Source organism: Geospiza fortis, unplaced genomic scaffold, assembly GCF_000277835.1.
Source record: "Geospiza fortis unplaced genomic scaffold, GeoFor_1.0 scaffold66, whole genome shotgun sequence".
Lineage (NCBI taxonomy): Eukaryota > Metazoa > Chordata > Aves > Passeriformes > Thraupidae > Geospiza > Geospiza fortis.
In genome coordinates, this window is record NW_005054312.1 from 1,933,688 (window position 1) to 1,952,740 (window position 19,053).

Genomic DNA, 19,053 nt, shown 5'->3' on the forward strand with positions numbered 1-19,053 from the left:
ACAGGATTCATTTTCAAGACCTCTTCTAGTTTAGGAGTTCCATAGTTGTGGTTCAGAATGCTTCCAAGGCACACATTGGTGCCTCGTATCTTACATGTCCGCATGTTTTATATGAAAAATAAATCTTCTGATCTGGTATACTGCTGTAGCCTCTCCTTCCTATTTTCTTTTCTCTCTGTGGCAGTGATGGGTAGGAAAGAAGTGTCGATTCACATATTGCCAGTTGGTTTAGAAACTTACTCAAATACATACTTTGTATTCAACTTGTTCCTCTTACCCAGAATTATTTACATGTTCTTAAAATCTGGACCACATTATTTAGTTGAAGTGAGGAGATAGTTGAATCTTGATGTTGATTACTGGCTCCTGGGATTATTTTTTTAATTGGATTAAGGCAATTTACTACTTTCCCATCTGTACCATGTGGTAAACACTTTCTTTCCTTTCTGTGATGGCTACTACAAGGCATGACTTAATGTTTGAACTCTCCACTGACCAAAGGTGGGCACTGTTGATATTGTGTGTTTTTAAACAAGGCAAAATAGGTCAATAGCCTAGGTAAAACTTGCATAGTCATGGATGGCAGAAATCCAGGGTCTGACCCTGGCCCCATCACAGTAGACCTGTACACTTCACCTGGTGGTCTCTTTTTTCCCTGCTGTAAAACATCTGAAAAGTAAGGTGGTACTTTGTTTTCATGTCCATTTGGTTGAAAAAAATGGAGAATGGATGAAAATGTGAGCTACTTGTGCAAAGGATGGAATTTGACAAGTGTGTTACTTTTCATAATGTGCAAATTGAGGAAAAAGAGAAAGTAGCCAATGCTGTTGAGGTAACCTCTCAGTCACAGGGTTTGGAGAGAATGAAACTAAATACTGCAGCTTTAGGACCATGAGCCCCTTTTCTTCCTAACTTAAAATAATAACGTTTTGCAAGCTGTTGATGTACCAGCTGTACTTCTGTAACATTCCAGCTGTGTATGTTAGTACACATTTTCAGATAGTTCAGGCTACAAACCCAGTCATGTTTTCAAAGTGCACAAAAGCTTCATTTCCTAATGACTGCTAAGTTTGTCATTGTACTCTTCACTGTACTAGCATTGCAAAGAAAATTAGGCTTTTTTTAGGGGAGCCCTCTAGCTATGCCTAGTGTTTACTCTTCTGTAACTTAAAAAAAAAAGGTAAGTTGGGTGGAAGAAGATGGTGGGGTTTTTTTCCTGTGATTGTTTGAAACTGAAAAAGCAACTACACTTTTATAGCTCCACATGTAATAAAAATATTGTGTGTGTAAAGTTAGTTCAGCTGCAAATCTTTTTAACTCTGTTCATATCCTTCCAGCAGTAACATTGCAGACTCTTTACAGGATCAAGAAGGTTGGAACATAGAAATGCAAAACCTGGGAGGGTAGCCCAGTAGTTTTTCAGGAATGGTTAGTTTGGCATATTACACTTGGAGGCATAAATGGATGTATTGAGCATGTAGGGGAAAACTCCACAGTCAATGGACCTGCATAGCTTAGAAGATTGTAAATCAGTTTGCTTTGTTTTCCTTTGAAACAAATGACATTTCAGAATCTAGTCTTGATAAAACAAAGAGAAGGTTTTTTCCCAAAAATTCCAGTTGATGGTGGGTCTGCTGCTATCCTTGATAAATGGAAATTTTAATGTGTTACCGCATTATGTGTTTTGGAAATAGTAATTTAGAAATTGTGCTTCACTGGTTTTCAGGCAGTTAAGAAATTCAGACCCTTGTAACTTCATGTGCTGTTGTGAAAAGTCTTTTTTTTTTCTTTTTTATGGTGTATTTTTTTAAGTTTCTCCTTTCTGTGTTTCGACTGCAAACAAATCTCCCAGCTATTTCTTTCTCATCAGCTAAAGTGAGCTCCTTGTGTCCTTACTGGCTGGCATATTCTCTAGTCCTGTAACCATTTCTGTGGTTCCTGTCTGAACTTTCTGCAATTTACCTCCTCTTGCTATTCTGTTCTGCAGGGCCCTAGCTTAGAAACACAGATGGTGGATGATGAAACTGAGCCTACAAGTGAAGAATTGCCTCCTCATCTGCGGGAAGAGCCTCCTGAAGGTACAGTGCTGGCACTCAATGTAAACTCTTTGCAATCAATTGAAGAAAACGTTCTGGCCAAGAAGTCTGATTTATCTGTCTGACTTGTACTGGTATCTGCCTGTTTTCTGAGAGGGGTAAAGCTTTGTCAGAGCTGACAGTTTAGCCAACCTCCCAGCCAGAGGTCTAGCCAGCCCCTAAGCCTTTTTTTGCATTCAAAGGAAGGCTTTACTCACTGAGGTGCAGACACAGTTCTGCATTCTCTTTAACAATATGGCTTCTGATTAAAACTGTCCTGCTTGATCATCCTGTCGTCAGGCTTAGGAATAAAATGCTTCCTCTACTGTCTTATTTGTGATGTTTTGTGTCTTCATTAGGGGAGACTTCCTAAGCAGTCCTCTTTTCTCTCTTTACCTTTCTCTGCAGCATCCTGCTATTGAAATTGTCCCCAGCAGAGACTTGTCAAAGTTAGGTATTCTAGTGATTTTGTTTCTTTTCACGGTCTCTCTTGGAAGCCAGTTTAGCCATCTGAGGAGGAGGCAGTGAGATGCTGTCCGTCAGCAGGAGGCTCAAAGATGCCAATTTTAAATAAAAACCTTGTTTGCAATGACGTGCCCTGGATTTATACAGGGAACAGATTTTTTTGCCCAATGTGCAAAAGTCACAGACATTGAATATATGCAGCAAAATAGGTGTTGCTTGCTTTTGAATAGAAGCTGCTAACATTGCTGCAAGTGATAATACATCCTGAGCTTTGCCTTCAGTTCATTGGCTTCTAAAACACAATCACTCATAATCACTGTGGATGGCTTAAACAACCCAGAGAGTGCTGAGATTCTTATTAGCAACTTACTGTTAAAATACCATGACATGTCTCTGGGAAACATAAATGTGTTTTATATTTTTCCTTTAAGAGAAAAAGATGCTGATACAGCATTTATACTGACAGCCATTCTTAAAGGGAATATGAGCCAAGTGGATGGTTTTAGGAAGTTGCTGCTCCCATCCCTTCTTGTTGAGCATTCTGTTAAAGTTTTCTTATTAAGTTGTAATTTCTCCTTCTGCCATTTCATATACTTTGTGTTGATAATTCCAGTATATAGAGGTAAGTGGAAGGTAGGTTTCTTCTGCAGCTCTTATAAAGCCAGAAGGAAATAAATGTGGAGAATGTTGTGATTATTCTATAAATACTTGGAGGATATAATATTAATATTCCCTTCCTCTCCTTACTTTGTAAGCAATGCTAAGTCAGCATGTAATGACAGTTCATTGAAGTAAGAATTCTGGTCACTAGCTGAAGCTGATGATTACACGAGCCTGGAGACTATATCCTGGAATGTAAAATCCATCAGTTTATCAGGAATAGGCATAGATTTTGGACTGTGGCTTTTACTTGTATAATCAAAAGAGGTTTTTTCAATGTGTCTCAGTATTTTTCAAACTAACTTTTTAAAACGAAAGTTCTTCTTCCTGCAACCCTGCTGGTTTGAATGACAGTGAAATATGTTGGTGTTAATAGTCTACTTCTGTGACTTATTGGATGGTCTGGGAGAAGTATGTGGTCTGGATATACCCACTTTGCTGGTGTGAGGAAAAAGAACTGTAGCAGTTGAGCTGATTTGATTGAGCAGTGATACAGTAGATAAAGTCTGAGCTCAGTATGTACCTTTTGAATTTACAATGACCTCAAGGGTAGCAAAATAGGAGGGATGTTGAGAGCACAACTGAAACTAGAGTCTGCTAGGCAGAAGAAGTGGAAAATTTGTCCTGAAGGAGAGCAATCAGGATTATGCTGAATTTATAGCTGACTTTGGATATTGGTGGAGTTGAGTAACAGAAGTGTTCCTTAGAAGCTGCTGTCTACCAACACAGACCTACCAGAATCACTGTAAAGAACATGTAGTTGCAGCAATCATTGCAAATACCTCATGGAAAAAAACAACTCTGAAGTCCTTTGACTTAAATACCATTCAGAGTACTATCTTATCTTTGCTGCTCTTCAGATTTCTTGTTTCTTCTGACAGCACTTTCCTAGTTAAATCAGATGCTTTGCAATACGTAAAACAATGTTGTTGTGACTACTGCAGTCTTGTTTCCTGGGATCTATGAATTGGAGACCATGTCTGCTTGCCCTCTGGTAATGAGTGCCTAAGGGATGGAAGGTTCTCCAGAGTCTCTCTCTCTAGGACTAAACCATGTTTTCCCCAGATGGCATCATAGTAACTTCATTTCCCATCTTGCACAGCATATCTACTGCCCTTCTGAAAGGAGGGGAATTGGAAGCACTGTTCTATGTACATATTGCAATAAAATAAAAGTTTTCCCTTTGTGGATTGTCATATTTTTAAACAGTGCAGCATAATGGCCTTCTACAAATAATGGGACAATTTTACACATCCACCATGTGCATAACTAAATGGAGTAGGTGTCTATGTGGGTAACAGCTGGTATGGAATAGCAGACGTTGGTCCCAAGTGCAGTGTGGCAGCCTGGCAGCGTTTGAGGCAAGAGAAATGCCAAGACAGAGGCTTGTATTTGTGTGTCACCTGAATCTGATTGTTTTGCTGCTATTAACTTTTTTTTGGTTTGTGTATTTCCCTAAGTTAGCAGAGTAAATGAGTTAGAAGTGCAGCTCCTGCCGGATCCCGCGCATGGCATTAGATGCCGCAAGGGGCTTTTCGAAAGCTCGGTGGCGGGGCTCAAAGCTATTCGCTCCTCTCCCCGAGCTGCTGTGCGGTGTTACGGGGAAAGCTCCCACACTCTGCCGCAGGAGGGCTGTTTATGCCCTAACGATAATTTACCTCTTGACATTGTGATCCATCTGCCAAATTCACGGGGGTTTTTTATTCTCCCTTCATCTTTAGTATCACTATGATCCTTGTGACATACTTTTTTTTATCCCCTCATTTGAAAGGCAGGCACAGGGGAGCAGTAGCAATTAGCATCTGGAGTGCTGGTGTGCTTAGCACGTTACAGAGCAGGCTGTGTAGGGCTGGTTTGCCATCAGCAGCCGGTGAAGGGCAGTGGGCTCTGCAGGGGAGCGCACTGCTCTAAATGGTATGAACTGCTTCCTTCTTTGCAAGAAATTCACCATGGCTTATCTGTGCTGCTACACGTCTGAGCTACTTTCATGTAGATTTTGTGTGATGTTGAATGTTAAATGGAAATGTGATTGCAGTGAGAGAACTAGATTTAGTCACTCAAGTACAGCCATACCTAGGTGTATCTGTTGCTTCTTTATTCTCCACTTCAGAGTTCTGTTGCTGATCATTTAATACAGTGCAGTGTTAATTGATATGATCACTTCACTTTTCTGCCCTTTTCCATTGAATTAATCAAGAAAAGTGGTAGCAATGAAATTTGGTGGTGATTAAATCTTCTGTGACATTCTCCATTAGGTTATCTCAGTATATTCTTTGCTGCATATATCTCCCATTTATTACACTAATTTTTGTGGGAAAAGTAGTTTTATTCTGTCAAACTGCTAAAAACGATGCATTTCAGGAGTGTCTGTTGATACTGGGGCATGGCTGTAGTTTGTTTTGCCTTGCATTACTAAGTAATGCTGCATATACTGAAGCTCATTTCAAGGTGGTATGGTCTAGTTGCAAAGCTATGCCACTGATTAACAGTGATAGTCCCTGTTGGGAGTATACAAACTAGTGCTTTCTTCCATGGCCTTTAAGTACTAAGCATGAAGATTTTATCAACCTACTATGATCAGTTTGGCAATAAGCCTGAGTCTTGTGTCTGAACTGTCTGCTACCTCTTCTGTAGTTTTCAGACCCAGCAGAGATGTTCCTTCTTTGTTGCAGATTGGGCCTTGTGGAGTAAAGTTTTATTAAAAGCAATGGGTCTTAGCAGCTCCGCAGTATATAACAGATCTTGGGAAATTTCCTTTCCAAATAACTGTGGTGTTCTTAATTCAAATTGTTTTATACTTGCTGTGGGTAAAGAATACACAGAGATAGTTACTGTAAATCAGATGATTTGCAGGAGTTTAGAACCTAGTATCTTGTGTGAGCCTTATAATCTGCCTCCGTGGAGGCATGTAGTCTTTGCTGTTTTATACCTTCTGCAGGATAAATCTATATTGCATGCTTGTGTAGGAAGCTTTAGGACTCCTTATCCACAGTTTGAGAATCTCCAATCCAAAGAATCTGGGAGTTTTGTGGATTGCTCATTCAGAATTGAGTTTTGAGACCAGCATTTGACCTAGATCTGTATGGATCGAACTAAAATCAAGTACAGTTGTGTTTCGGTTGAGGTACTACCATCCATTTGAAATGTCTGAAATTAATTAAACTATTAACATCATTTTGGTGTATTCACTTATAAGAATATGACAGTTTATTGAAACCAGCAGATGCCAGAGGAACATGCCTTTTCAGGTCAAAACGTCTGCTGCAACAATTGCCATACCAATATTTAAATGCTGCAAACTTTATCTGTTCTGTTTTGCATTTTCTTATTGCAAGTTATATTTAGTGTGTCTGTCTCCCAACGGCCCATATCCAAAGAACCACAAAGAAATGACCTTGGAAAATGAGGCAGTTAATAGCAGTTCAATTTCCTTTCAAGTATCAAGCTTTCTGCTAAATTCTGTTGCCTTTTCTTGTGTAAAGTAACTTAACAAAGTTGCCTGTGTGCCTTAGTGTAGTGTACTACATACCTAGGTAAGTATGTGTGTATGTAGTCTACCAGACCAGTGTCTTGAAGTTCTGTGAAGCTGGCAGATGCAGAGCTGTGGTATCTGCTAAGCCCTCCTCTACTTTCCTGAGTCAAACCTCTCTCTTCAGTGTGCTGCCTCATAACGTCCCACAATCAAATCCTTCTACAGAGGACCTCTTTAAATGATCTGCTTTTTTTGTCTAATTGCCAGTCAGCCTGGATTGACCTCTGCAGTTCTGTGGTCATGTAACAAAAGCAAAAGATTGGGAAAGGGACAACTATAATCTATCCCAGCAGTGTGGCCTGGCAGACAGGAGGGCCAACAATGCCCTGAGGTGCATCAGGAACAGCATCACCAACCAGGCGAGGGAGGGGATTGCCCCACTCTGTTCTGGCACAGCCCAAGTCCTGTGTGCAGTTTGGGCACCATAGTGTAAGAAAGACATTTAACTATTAGAGAGCACCCAAAGAAGGGTCATGAGAATGATGAAGGGCCTGGAGGGAAGCCATATGAGGGGAGGCTGAGGTCTCTTGGTTCCTTCAGCTTGGAGAAGAGAAGACTGAGGGGAGACGTCATCACAGGCTGCAACTTTATTGTGAGAGGAAGAGGAGGGGCAGACACTGAGTCAGGGGAAGTTTGCCTTGGGTATGGAAAAGGTGCTTCCCCCAGGGCATGGCTGGGCACTGGAACAGGCTCCCCAGAGAACTGGTCCCAGCACCAAGCCTGACAGAGCTCAAGAAGTGTCTGAACAGTGCTCTCAGGCACATGGTGTGATTCTTGGGGTTGTCCTGTGCAGGGCCAGAAGTTGGACTTTGATCTTTGTGTCCCTTCCAACTCAGGATATTCTATGATTCTTAACTCTACTGTTGACTTAGTCTGTGGCTCTAGTCAAGTAGTTTGGCCTTCCTTGAACCACAGTATTATTTGTGTATGAAATAGAAATCATTGTTCTTCTTTATAGATGAGGATGGTGAAAAAGCAAACTGTAAGTTTTTGGGCTTTTATAGGTGGAAGATACTTGAAAATTGAATCAGAAATTGTGATCGTAATGTATAAATAATACAACACTTTGCCTGATACATAACTTGTCAATTTCTCTCTTTTTCTTTTTTTTGGTCTTTTTGAGTCCTCAAAAAGGTGATTGGACTTGTCAGATAACCTTAAACAGAAAAGCAGGTTTCTTAAAAAGCAGAAAAAGAAATTAGCAGTGAGGCTGTCTGTTCTTTAGAACTGGGACTTTATGTACCTGGTGTGTCCTCTCATCTGTAAAAGCATTTCCTGAGCTACTTCTGTAAATGCCCTGAGGCTGAAGAGCAGCATTTCAGTATCATCTGTCTCTAAGGCACGATTCCTTGCAGCCATGCTCTTCTGTTGGCCAAACCAGTTCTTGTTTCTGCAAAAGAAATGACCTGTAGTGTCAGCTCGGTCTTGTGCACAAAGTCTGGCTTAGTATTTCTGTTAGATTATAAAACACTTTCATATCCATCAAAAGTTCTAATGTGTTTCTATTAAATTTATCATCATTGTTTCAGTAAAGCTGAGGCTCTTCTTTAAATTCTCCATTGGCTATATTGGCTTACTCCTGCTTTGTTTAATTTAGTTCTCTGGGGGAAATTGACAATCTGAAATGTGATTAATAAACAGTGTCTGTGTGTACCCCTTTCTCCCTCTCTCAGCCCCCACCCATCTGTATTCCTGTTGGTGTATGCTTGTTGCTGACAACAGGCATCTTCCATTCAGCAGCTATGTTACATTGTCTTCTACAAACAGCATGAAAGCTATTTAAATTGTTTTTATTCCACTTCTCCCTATGTCCTACCCTTTCCTCTCCACTATTTTCATATGTTTTAATAAGAGGTTCCTTTGACAGCTCAGCATCCCTTTTTTCTAGCCTACTCCATGCCCTGCAAATCATTCTGTCACTAAGTGTTGTATGTATGTGCAGCATACACTGTTAAGGGCAGCATAAATAGCCTCCAAGTGCCTGGTGGATTGCAGAAGAAAGGTTCTCATAACTTAAGTGTGGGAAACCTTTTATCAGTGGATCTTGTTAATACAATGATGTTGTGAAGTGTGTTGTGAGTAGCCATCTGGTTTTCCCTGAGGGTCTTTGCCCACTGGATGGGGCAACAGTAGTTTTACCATTTGTCTGGGGACAGTAGCTGAAAAAAAAGTGTGAGATCCAAATGAAAAGATACTTCAGTGTAAAAGGTCAACGGGAGACCTCTGTCAGAAGATGTATCTTGGTCAATTACTAGTGAATGCATTTTTTTCTAGCAATAGAGGTTTCTACTGTGTATCTTACTACCTGGCTGAAGTGGCAGACATTTGTCACTGTTTTTATACTGGTTAGAGATATATGAAATGGTGTGAAAGAATATATGTTCTTTTACTATGTATTTTTTATTTAGGGGGGCAAATACATTAACATTAAGATGCAGACAATTGTTCTTAAATAAATGATGTGCTTTAACCCAAGTCAGCAGCCAAGGCCCACGCAGCTGCTCACTCACTCACCCATCACTGGGCTTGCAGAGGGAATCGGAAGGATAAAAGTTAGAAAACTCATGGGTTGAGATAAAGACAGTTTAATAGGGAAAACAAAAGCTGTGCATGCTAGCACAGCAAAAAAAGGAATTAATTTACTGCTTCCCGTGGGCAGACAGATGTTCACCCATCCCCAGGAGAGCAGGGCCTTGGGAAGACAAACATCATAGCTCCAAACATCCCCCACTTCCTTCTTCTTCCCTGCATTTTATATGCTGAGCATGATGCCATTTGGTCTGGAATATCCCTTTGGTCTGCTGGGGTCACCTGTCCTGGCTGTGTCCTCTCAACCTCCCATGCATCCCCAGTCCCCTCACCACTGTGGCAGTATGAAAACCAAAAAATACTTTGGCTTTTCTGTGTAATCCCTGCTCAGCAATAATAAAAACGTCTCTATATTATCATCACTGTGTTCAGCACAAATCAAGAACATAGCCCCATACCAGCTGCTGTGAAGAAAATTAACTCTACCCCAGCCAAAAGCAGCACAATCAATCTTTCAGGCTTGTAGTTATCAGTCCTGTTTGGAAGCTGAAAAAGGAAGCAGTTCCTGCTCGTTCCTAATGGACTAAAAAGAGTCAAGTAAGTCTTGCTTTTACATATAGCTACAGTCTGAAGTACTAAATAAGAATGAGCAATGCAGTAAATCCAGGTCAGGAGTGAAATTGAATCAATATATCAGTGTGTTAACAATGATGATATCTTGAACTGCTAAACTATCAGAGTATTATAGCAGGCAATTAAATCATAAGGTCGGTACATGAGGCTGTTAATTCTCCTCAGAACCAAGTGAAATGCCCAGTTAACATTTCATAAACATCTGTAGTCTCAGCCTGGCTTGCCTGCTTTGATTTCAGCTGTTTGTGAACAATTTGAACCACTACTTTGATTACCAGTATGATTGCACAATTGCATCAATCTGGCCTCTTCTGGACTGATCATCTTGGATCACAAAAACCAATCTGATCCCGAGGAATAGGTTTTTTTCAAGGCTGTTTATGAACTTATGAATGAGCTGTTAAGTGAGGGGTCTTGTGTCAGTTTGCTCATCCTCTAGGATAATATTCTTGGAGAAAATAATCTAATTTGAAACTGGGTGGAATTCTAGAGCAATTTTTACAGAAAATGGTCTGGCATTAGTATGGGCATGTGTAATTCTATCTCTTCTTTATTTTGTGAACACACTGAAGACCAATGCATGTTCCTTATTAATGTTTTGGATTATTAAGCTATTGTGATACATTTCTTTGACATATTATGGGGAATCTGTCCTTTTTCTATCTATCTGATACTTGTGTAGTGAGAGAATTTATCTAAGGCTATGTTTTGTCTCCTGTTATGCCCTCTCTCTACCAGTAACATACTACTGGTTTCAAGTTTTGCCCAAAGTGTGTAATATTCAGTAGGATATACCTACTCTAAAAAGTTTAAGTGGCTTTATATTTTTGGATCTTGTATTATGAAAAATGAATGTATTTTTCTAGTTGCCATGCAAAAGGAAGTGAGTATTCTTTATATAAAATATTACATCTGTTTTGCAAATAATGCTAAAAATTTGGCCATGATATTTCTGTGAGTTGTGAGAGGGTCTTAGCATATGGGATTGTTAAATGAGTATATTGCAATATTGTTACAGTTGAACGAACAGATTTATAGTATTGAACTATAACTTACTTTATTTCTTAGCAAATGAGACCTCATTTTTGAAGTGAGGCATTCACCTAATGAATACCAGTTCATCCATTTAAGATTCTAAGGAACGGGCAATGTTGTTGACCTCTACTGTTTCTACCTTTCCAAAACTCAAATTTTACTTAAAGATGTAATCAAAATAATAAAAGTTCTGTCCTGTGCAGAAGTTCAAAGCCAAAACTATTGTTTGTTTCCTTCCTCTTTCCCCATATTCCCAAATTCTCTGGAGATTTGTGCGTGGTAGTGATGTGTTCTGGGTTTTTTGAGTTTTTTTTTTTATTTATTAGTTCGTTTTCCCCTAAAAAGGGGAAAGGTTTCCCCTGTATCTCTTGGAAAAAGAAGTGGGATAATTCTAGTTAGTTACATGAACTCATCCTCTTTGGCTGAGCCAGCTGTTCAGGTGTATCTACTATTGGAAAGTGTAATTTTGTAAAAGACCCAGTGCCTCCCACTCACCCCTACAAAAGCCAAAGAACAAACCTCCAAGATTTAATTGCTAGTACAATATGTTAAAGTTAGGGCTCACTTTGGGAAATGCAAATTGAGACTCTACGTTTGGTTTAGTGTTTTTATAGCTTGAGAATGTTACTGTTGTTGCAGTAGTTTGTTCCTAGCATCTTGAGAATTGTTTTTTTTTCTCCAAATATTAGACTCAATTGATCAGGGAAGTGGGTAAATTCTTCCAGTCTATGGATCTTGTACTTTTACATTGAAAAAGGATATAAAAAACCACATTTACAAAGTTTGATTTTTGTTTCAGAATCTACTTTATTTAGAGAAATCTGTTTTCTGTGATATCTGGAGATGTTTAAAAGATTGTGACTACCTGAACCCAGCTGTAATTAAAAAACAGTTTGGTCGCTGGGTTAAGCTTAACATGTGCTCACACAGCTCCTGAAAGAGATATTTTGCATTCAGCTCTGGCTGCAGGTTACCAGTTTCACCCCAGTGTGTGGCCACGTGTGCTTGGGTGCCAGCACAAAAGCTGCTGAGTGCCCATGGAGATATAATGCCTCTGTCTGGAGGGAGTGTAACTGGAGTGAGTGAACCTTCACATCATTCCCACGATTCAGAGACTGAAGGGTGCCTTGTCCAGCCGAGTCGTACCTGTTATGTGTCTGTGAGCTTGTATGGACCGCAAGGACGGGCTTGGAGTCATGTGTGTGCTGCAGAGCTCCCCTGGCTTCCCCGTTGTTCTAGCGAGGAAGAGATGCAGCCACAGGCATCACTTAAAACCTCTTTTTGATAGCATACAAGAGGTCAGCTCTTGATGTTCGTGTTTCTAGCAACTTCAGTGTGTAGCACAGTGATTAAGATAGTGAGGAAAGCAGAGGGATCTTGGCTTTTACTCCTCCTGGGTCTGATCCAAGTAGCATTAATATGACATGAGACGTTTTGTTGGTGTTTGATTAACTGGGAGGCTTGTTCTTGTTTTGTGTGACACATTGTAAGTTAACCACCCGGCATGCCGACATGTGCGATTAAAAACAAACACTTAAAACTAAATTGAGGAGCGGCTGCCAAGCGTGCCGCAGGGAGGGGCTGGCGCAGCCTGCCCTGCACGGCTCCGCTGGGACAGGCTTCACCCGCTGCTCTCCTGAGCTTGCGTCGGCACCTTCCCAGGTCACTGCTGTATTGCCGATATTTGCTCAAACATTTTATTCAGCTGTCTTGCGTAGTTAAAACACTCCCGACCAAATGTGGGAACTGCAAATGGCAACTTAGAGCCGCGTCGCTCAAGCAGCCCGCCCTCGGTGACGGCCGCTGTGTTTGGGGGCTGTCGGCCCCTGCGGGCAGCGCGGTGTGTCTCGGCGCGGAGCGGGAATGCCGGGCGGGCTCGGGCTCGGGCGCTGCCGGGCGGCTCCCCTCAGCATTAATTCCGAAACAGCAAGAATGGGTCTGGGCTTATTGCATAATTAACTAAATAATTTCACAAATGACACTTGGAGAGTTAACAAAGCCTATTTTCCCTTGTCACTGCCTTCTTTATTACAAGACTTTTAACCTCACCTCCTTGTTAGGATCCTTGCCGTGGAAACAATTCCTCGTTTCTCAGTCAGCAGCAGGATGTTTTTAAAGGTAGCGTTACCCAGACAGGGAGCTGGGTTTGTGGGTGCTAAGCATCCAAAGGAGTGAAAGCCGTGGCATGCACAGTAGCTGTTCAAGTCTTGATAACCTTTGGCTTAATTTTCAGACCTGAAATGTGCTTTCACAGTGTTAATGAGAAACCTTCTGCTGATTCAGTGGGCACTTTCAATTCCGCTTAAAGCAAAATGTGCCCTCTGACCTGTGCACAGATGTGCAGTGCCTGTGAAAACTCACAACTCCTCTTGAGTGGAACTGCTGCCCTATGATTCTGTGGTGTTGGATGGGCTACGAGGGCCCCGGCCAGCGCCTCCTGGAAGGGAGCGTGCTGCGAGAGGTGCGGGAAGGAGACACTCCTACACCTGCCAGGGCACGGGGCTGTGGTTGCTTCAGCACACCGCTCCCGTGGCTGTGACAGGGCTGTTCTGTTCTTGTCAGCTGAATGCTTTTCTTCCAGGTTGTGTGTAGAATTGTTCCTGAAGTAGAGTAGTTCTTTAATTGATTATTGACTCTGTTAGAAAGTATTTTGGTGAAGGGCTAAGCAGACTTTGTATAAAGCTATCTTGTTCTTCTGCAATATCAGTATCTGCTTTCTTTTCATTTGAGGCAAATACCAGGGGAAAAAATACCTTTAAATGTACCTGCTAATTCCCAAGTTGAGATTTTAAGCCTTTTGTGTGTAATGATTTTTTTTTTTTTTTCTCCCAGAGGAACAAATTTTATGCTTGCAGATCAAGGACTGACTAGATTAGAGGGAAGACAGCAGCAGCAAGTGAACTGCTAGGAGGGGACACACACACACACACACACTCATACACTTTCCTGCTGCTGTCATGAATTACAGCCAAGACCAGAAATCTGTAAAGACACTTAAAGTGTGGAGCAAATAAGAGTGTTTCCAAATAGTTGGAGTCTCCATGACATACCAGCAGTTATTTTAAATGTCCTGTGAATTTATAGTAGCTTCTGGCTAAAAACTATTTTCAGAGTACTAAAGCAGAGTGTTTTTTCACCTGACGACTTCTTACAGTACAAAAAAATTGAGGACTTCAGATGGAGATATAAGGAGGGTTTTGCAAGGATAGCTTGGAAAAAATATTCTGACAGCCTCTCAGAAGGGCCTAGTTGGAGTCCATTAGTAGTCATGGGTTTGATTTGAGATCATGAGAAAGCTTTTAGTTCAGAGAAGCCAACCATCCCCTGCCCTCACTTTGTCCTGAACAGGCTCTTGTTCTCAGATGATCACTTGAGCTACATTGCTTTTCTCTGCCACACTGGAAAATGGAACTGTGAGTAATGAGTTGACAGTAAAGCAAATCTTCAACCTTTCTTGGAGTACCTAGGATATTTTTGGGCCACTACAACTGATAAATAGGGAAAGGGTAGTCTTCGAATTGCACAGCAACTTTTAACTGCAGATTTAGTTCTTTTTGCTAAAACTTGTCAGAATTTTCCTTTCAGATGTCCAGCCCTTCAGATTTTGAAATCCATCTCTTGTTGGGCAACTAGGAGTTTCACAGCCTGAAAGGGTGGGTTTGAGGGGTGTAAGCCTCACCCCATGTATTTTTCCATTTCTGAGAGCTGAGTTTGGAATGGACACTATTTGAGCTTAAAGCTGTCTTCATTGTTACAGGCAGGGCAAGATATCCTACTTTGCTAGAGAAAACAATGTGATGTTAAAAACTAAAGCAATAAATACGTGCACAGCTGAGTGACTTTAGGACAAGGAGGGGGGAAGTACAGGAAGGGAAGAAGGAGGTAAGTAAACTGACTCTGGTGAAGGTCTTGACGTGAACGTAATAATCTTAAATGAGATTTGTCCCCAGCAGACACTGAAGACATCCTGACCTTTTTTAACTCTGATTTATTCATCACGGGAATGGATTTTGTAGCTCATCTACTCTGTGACTGATGGGCAGGAGTAATTTCTCTCTCAATACAGAAGAGTACACTGTGGTAGACTCCATTTGCCACACTGACAGGAGCAGAATGCCATCAGCCACAGAGTTGGCTTAAGAAATATTTTCCTTTTCAGTCTTGCACTCTTAATGTGTGCCTAATATATGTGTAATGGTAGGATGGGGGAAAGGCTACTGAATTGTATGAAAGCTGAGTCATGAATTTCCTCTGCTGTCTGAGATCTGCTCAGATCACAAGTAAAATGAGTATCTATGGCTTTACTTGAAAGAATTCAAAGAGGGGGAAAAAAAAAAAAGCAGTGAAGAAAATTTCACACACACTCCCAATCCAACTCATGCTCTTTCTCCTGTAACATAATTTTATGAATCTTTGCTTGCAAATACACCCCTTCTATCTGTAGATTCTTTAATCACCATGATCCCCATATCCTGAATTTGCTTTGCATGACTGTCTTGTCATGTGGATATCATTGAAAGTAGTAGTGGTCAGCCCTTAGAAGAGACAGTTATATATTTTGTTTCAAAATACTGCAGACAGATCATTTTTCACTACTTTTTGTTGTGGGTAGCATTGGGGCAAGAGTGGGAAATACAAGAAATGAGATGGCAAGATAATAACCTGTCAGTCAATACCTGCTAGGTGTCTTTGGAGTGGCAGTAAAATATATTCAGGAGCCCAGCCAGCGTGTCATTCATACAGAGAGAATACTGTGGGGCAGAAAGCTGCAGGACTTGGGGGGGTTTTAAAAAGATTTGCACAGCTGGGCAGCAAGTCATTGTTTCTCTGACATGTTTGGAGTTCTGTTGCTGGCTGATTTGGGACTTGCTTGGGATCTCAGCTTCTTCATTCAGAAGTCTTTAAACTTCTCAATGAAGTGTAAGGCAGGTGTAAAACTGTTGCGCAAAACCTGTGGTATCTGAGGAAATTAGCCTGCTTTTTCTGGAAGGTCCTTGAAGTAGAGATATGTTTATAGTGATTTAAGAAATTGAAATTAATAATAGGTTGCTATTTTTTCCCTTTAATCTTTTTTCAGGGTTACTCTGATCTGGTTGGCTGCAGAACGCAATGAACTAACTTAAGTCACAGTAGGGGCAAATGGGTCAAATAGTCAGCTTGAAACAAAATCTTCATGTTACCTTCCTTGTTTCGAGGGATTTTTCTCTAATGACACATACATTAAATGTAACTAGTAGCCTCTGAAAAGCACTGATCTTATTCTCTTTATCTCGGCAAATCAAAGCTTGTAGCATGTTAATTTCACAAGACCCTGTAAGTCTCAGCTGCATCTTCTGAGGCTGACTGCTCCTTATCAATGTCTGCTGTACTATTATTAAAAATAGAAAACTTTTCCGTACTAGGAAATGAATATAGAAATGCCATCCAGTATACTGGACTTCATACTGAAATTAATGGAGGTCATGTGGGATTTTTTTCTTTTTTTTGTAATTAATCTATAATTATAAGGGAGCTTCCTTTTATCTGTCTAAATAAGCCTTTGCAGAATATGAAAATTCTACCACTGAATTTTGCACTTGCCTATTACATGATAAACAGTGCCTTGGTATTTGACAGCTGCATGATAAAAGCCTTGGTATTTGCAGAAGAATGAGGATGCTTACCAGGGAAGGATGATTTAATTTTTTCACACTCTTTGCTGCTACAGGACATCTGACTTTTTTCCCCCTTTTATCTTTAGTGATTCTTTCCTTCTTTCACTTTGAAAAGATAATCTACCACTGCCTCTTTGCTTTCATGGCTGTTTGCTGACCTTTAACAAGCCCTGTAAGTGTTCAGCCAGGTTGTAGGGTTTGTACACTTTTTAACAAATAAGGAAGTTACAGAGCTGGTAAATGTTCCAATAGCAGTGAAGCTTTTTTAATTGTGTAGACCCCAAAAAGAATGGCTCTAAAGGGACAAAAGGAATAGCCATTACAGAAATGTCCCTTCCCAAAGAGCTGTTACCTTATAATAGAGCTTCTCTATAATACCAGTTCTACTTTGCATTTCCCCTTTTCTCCATAAAGTGTTGGCAGTAGAACAACTGTGATATTCTGAATAGTTTCCACCAGCTTTAGCCCTCAGACCAGAACCCTGGATACAGTTTGTGTTGATTGCTCTCCCCAAACTCTTCACCTTTTCCTTATTTGTGTTTGTATGGATGTCATGATAAAGCTGAGATATACTGTGAGACACTAATGTAGCACTCTTGGGTTTTTTTTAATGTTTAATATGTTTGGGTATTTAATTTCAAGCCTGACATTAAATTTAATAAGTTCAATAATTCTTTTAAAAAGTCCTTAATTAAACAATTTCATGCTGCTGTTCAAATCCAGCTTTCCAGTCTCTCTGTAAAATGTAGCCATGCTGCTGCTTAGCTTGTGCAAAAAAACCATAATGGCCTGTGTGACAATGTCCAATGTGCTGTGATGTTCTCAAGGCTTAGGATTCATATCATTTTGGAGGGTGAGAATCTATGCCTAATCAAATGAGTGATTCTGGTGTTAAAAAGATGCCAAGTTCTCTAGTATTTCCAGCTGATGATGGATAATAAGTGCATTGTTAATGGAATGCTGACACCTCTTCCATGCTTTTCCTTCTCAGAGGGCTTAAATAAGCTTTTGAAATAACCTTGGGAATTTTAATCATTACTAAGTACAACATTTTTTCTTTGGTTTGCCTCTTTCTGCTAGCTGTGCTGTATTTCCTTGCAAGTGCTGCATCAGAGATAATAACATCTAGATGCCTGAAAGTGATAACCTGGTGTTGTTTCTCATTAAAGAGAAAAGAAAATCCTGTTTGTGTGTTTCTACCAAAAAACCTCTTAACACTGGCATGGCACTGTCCAAATTTACATGCGGGATCCAGCTCCCAAAGATAACTACAAAGAATTTTTCTGATTTCTTTTTCTTCTCTTAAAATGAATGTGCTTAATCTGCCATAATCTGTAGCCTAAATGTTTTGTGGGTTACTTGTGTAAGATTGGCTAAAAACATGGCCTTGTAAGGACTGCTTGTCTGTGTGCTATTGGTTTCCAACCTACCCACCATATTTAAGGAAATCTGAAATGCATTCTATTGTGTAACACCTATAAAGCACAAAGGATTGCAGAAGAGCAGTCTCTGTGAAGTGAAGGATTCCTTCTTGCAGCTGATCAGTCAGAATTTTTACTGGAATATATTGGACTGGGTTTTTGGGGTCTCTTGTGTCACAGGACAGACAGATTAATTTTCAGTTCTGCCATTCATTCAAGTACCAAGCTACCTCTTTGGGTCTGAATGACTACCTCCTTATGATACTGTGCCTGACAGTCTCAAATGACATATGCTAAAAAAGAACCATCTAGCTTAATTTTTAACTTGTCAAAGAAATAAATTACTTCTTTGTTGTTTTAAATGACTTGTTGTTTCCCCTCAAGCTGTTAAAACAGGTGCATGTTTGGATGGATTATGATCTAAAAGATCATATTCTATGGGAGGGGTCAGCCTTTTCGCCCTGGCAGCTAGTGACAGGAGAAGAGAAAATAGCTTCAAGCTGTGCCAGGAGAGGTTCAGGTTGAACATCAGGAAAATTTTCTTCACTGTAAAGGGGTTAAGCATTGGAATGGGCTGGAGAGGTGCTGGAGTTACTATCCCTGGAAGTGTACAAAAAATGTGGCATTTAGTGCTATGGTTTGGTTGACATGGTAGTGTTCTGTCAAAGGCTGGACTTGCTGATCATGGAGGTCATTTCCAACATTAATTATTTCTATCATGTGCATCCTGCCCAGTCCTAGAGATAGCAGTGTCATCATTTCTCGTTTAAAACCCAACCAACACCCCTATAATTTGCTCTATTATTAGTGGCCAGTATGCAGTGCAAATATGTAATAATTTTTTAATTTTACCTTATATTATAAAATTTTCAAGTAGGCAAAACTAGTCTAAGAGCACAGTCAATAATGAACTCAAAAGGGTAGGTCTAGGTAAGGAAATGTTGACCTTTATTCTAACACCTCTGGGCACACTGTTTGCAGCAGGTTTTTAACTTCCATTCCGGAACTTCTGTTGCTCTGCAACATAGTGGGACCATTTTGATACAATG

The 19,053-nt window shown here is 40.4% G+C and overlaps 1 protein-coding gene across 1 annotated transcript in view; it reads left to right on the forward strand.

Annotated features, from left to right (window-relative positions):
• The first annotated feature begins 757 nt into the window (after positions 1-757).
• Positions 758-19,053, forward strand: part of LOC102037813 (transmembrane protein 263-like) — a 187,285-nt gene continuing 168,989 nt past the window's right edge. Inside the window, exons 1-2 of the mRNA XM_005419550.2 lie at positions 758-832; positions 1,988-2,078. Coding sequence (XP_005419607.1) covers positions 758-832; positions 1,988-2,078 — 166 coding nt within the window. The remainder of the gene's footprint in view (positions 833-1,987; positions 2,079-19,053) is intronic.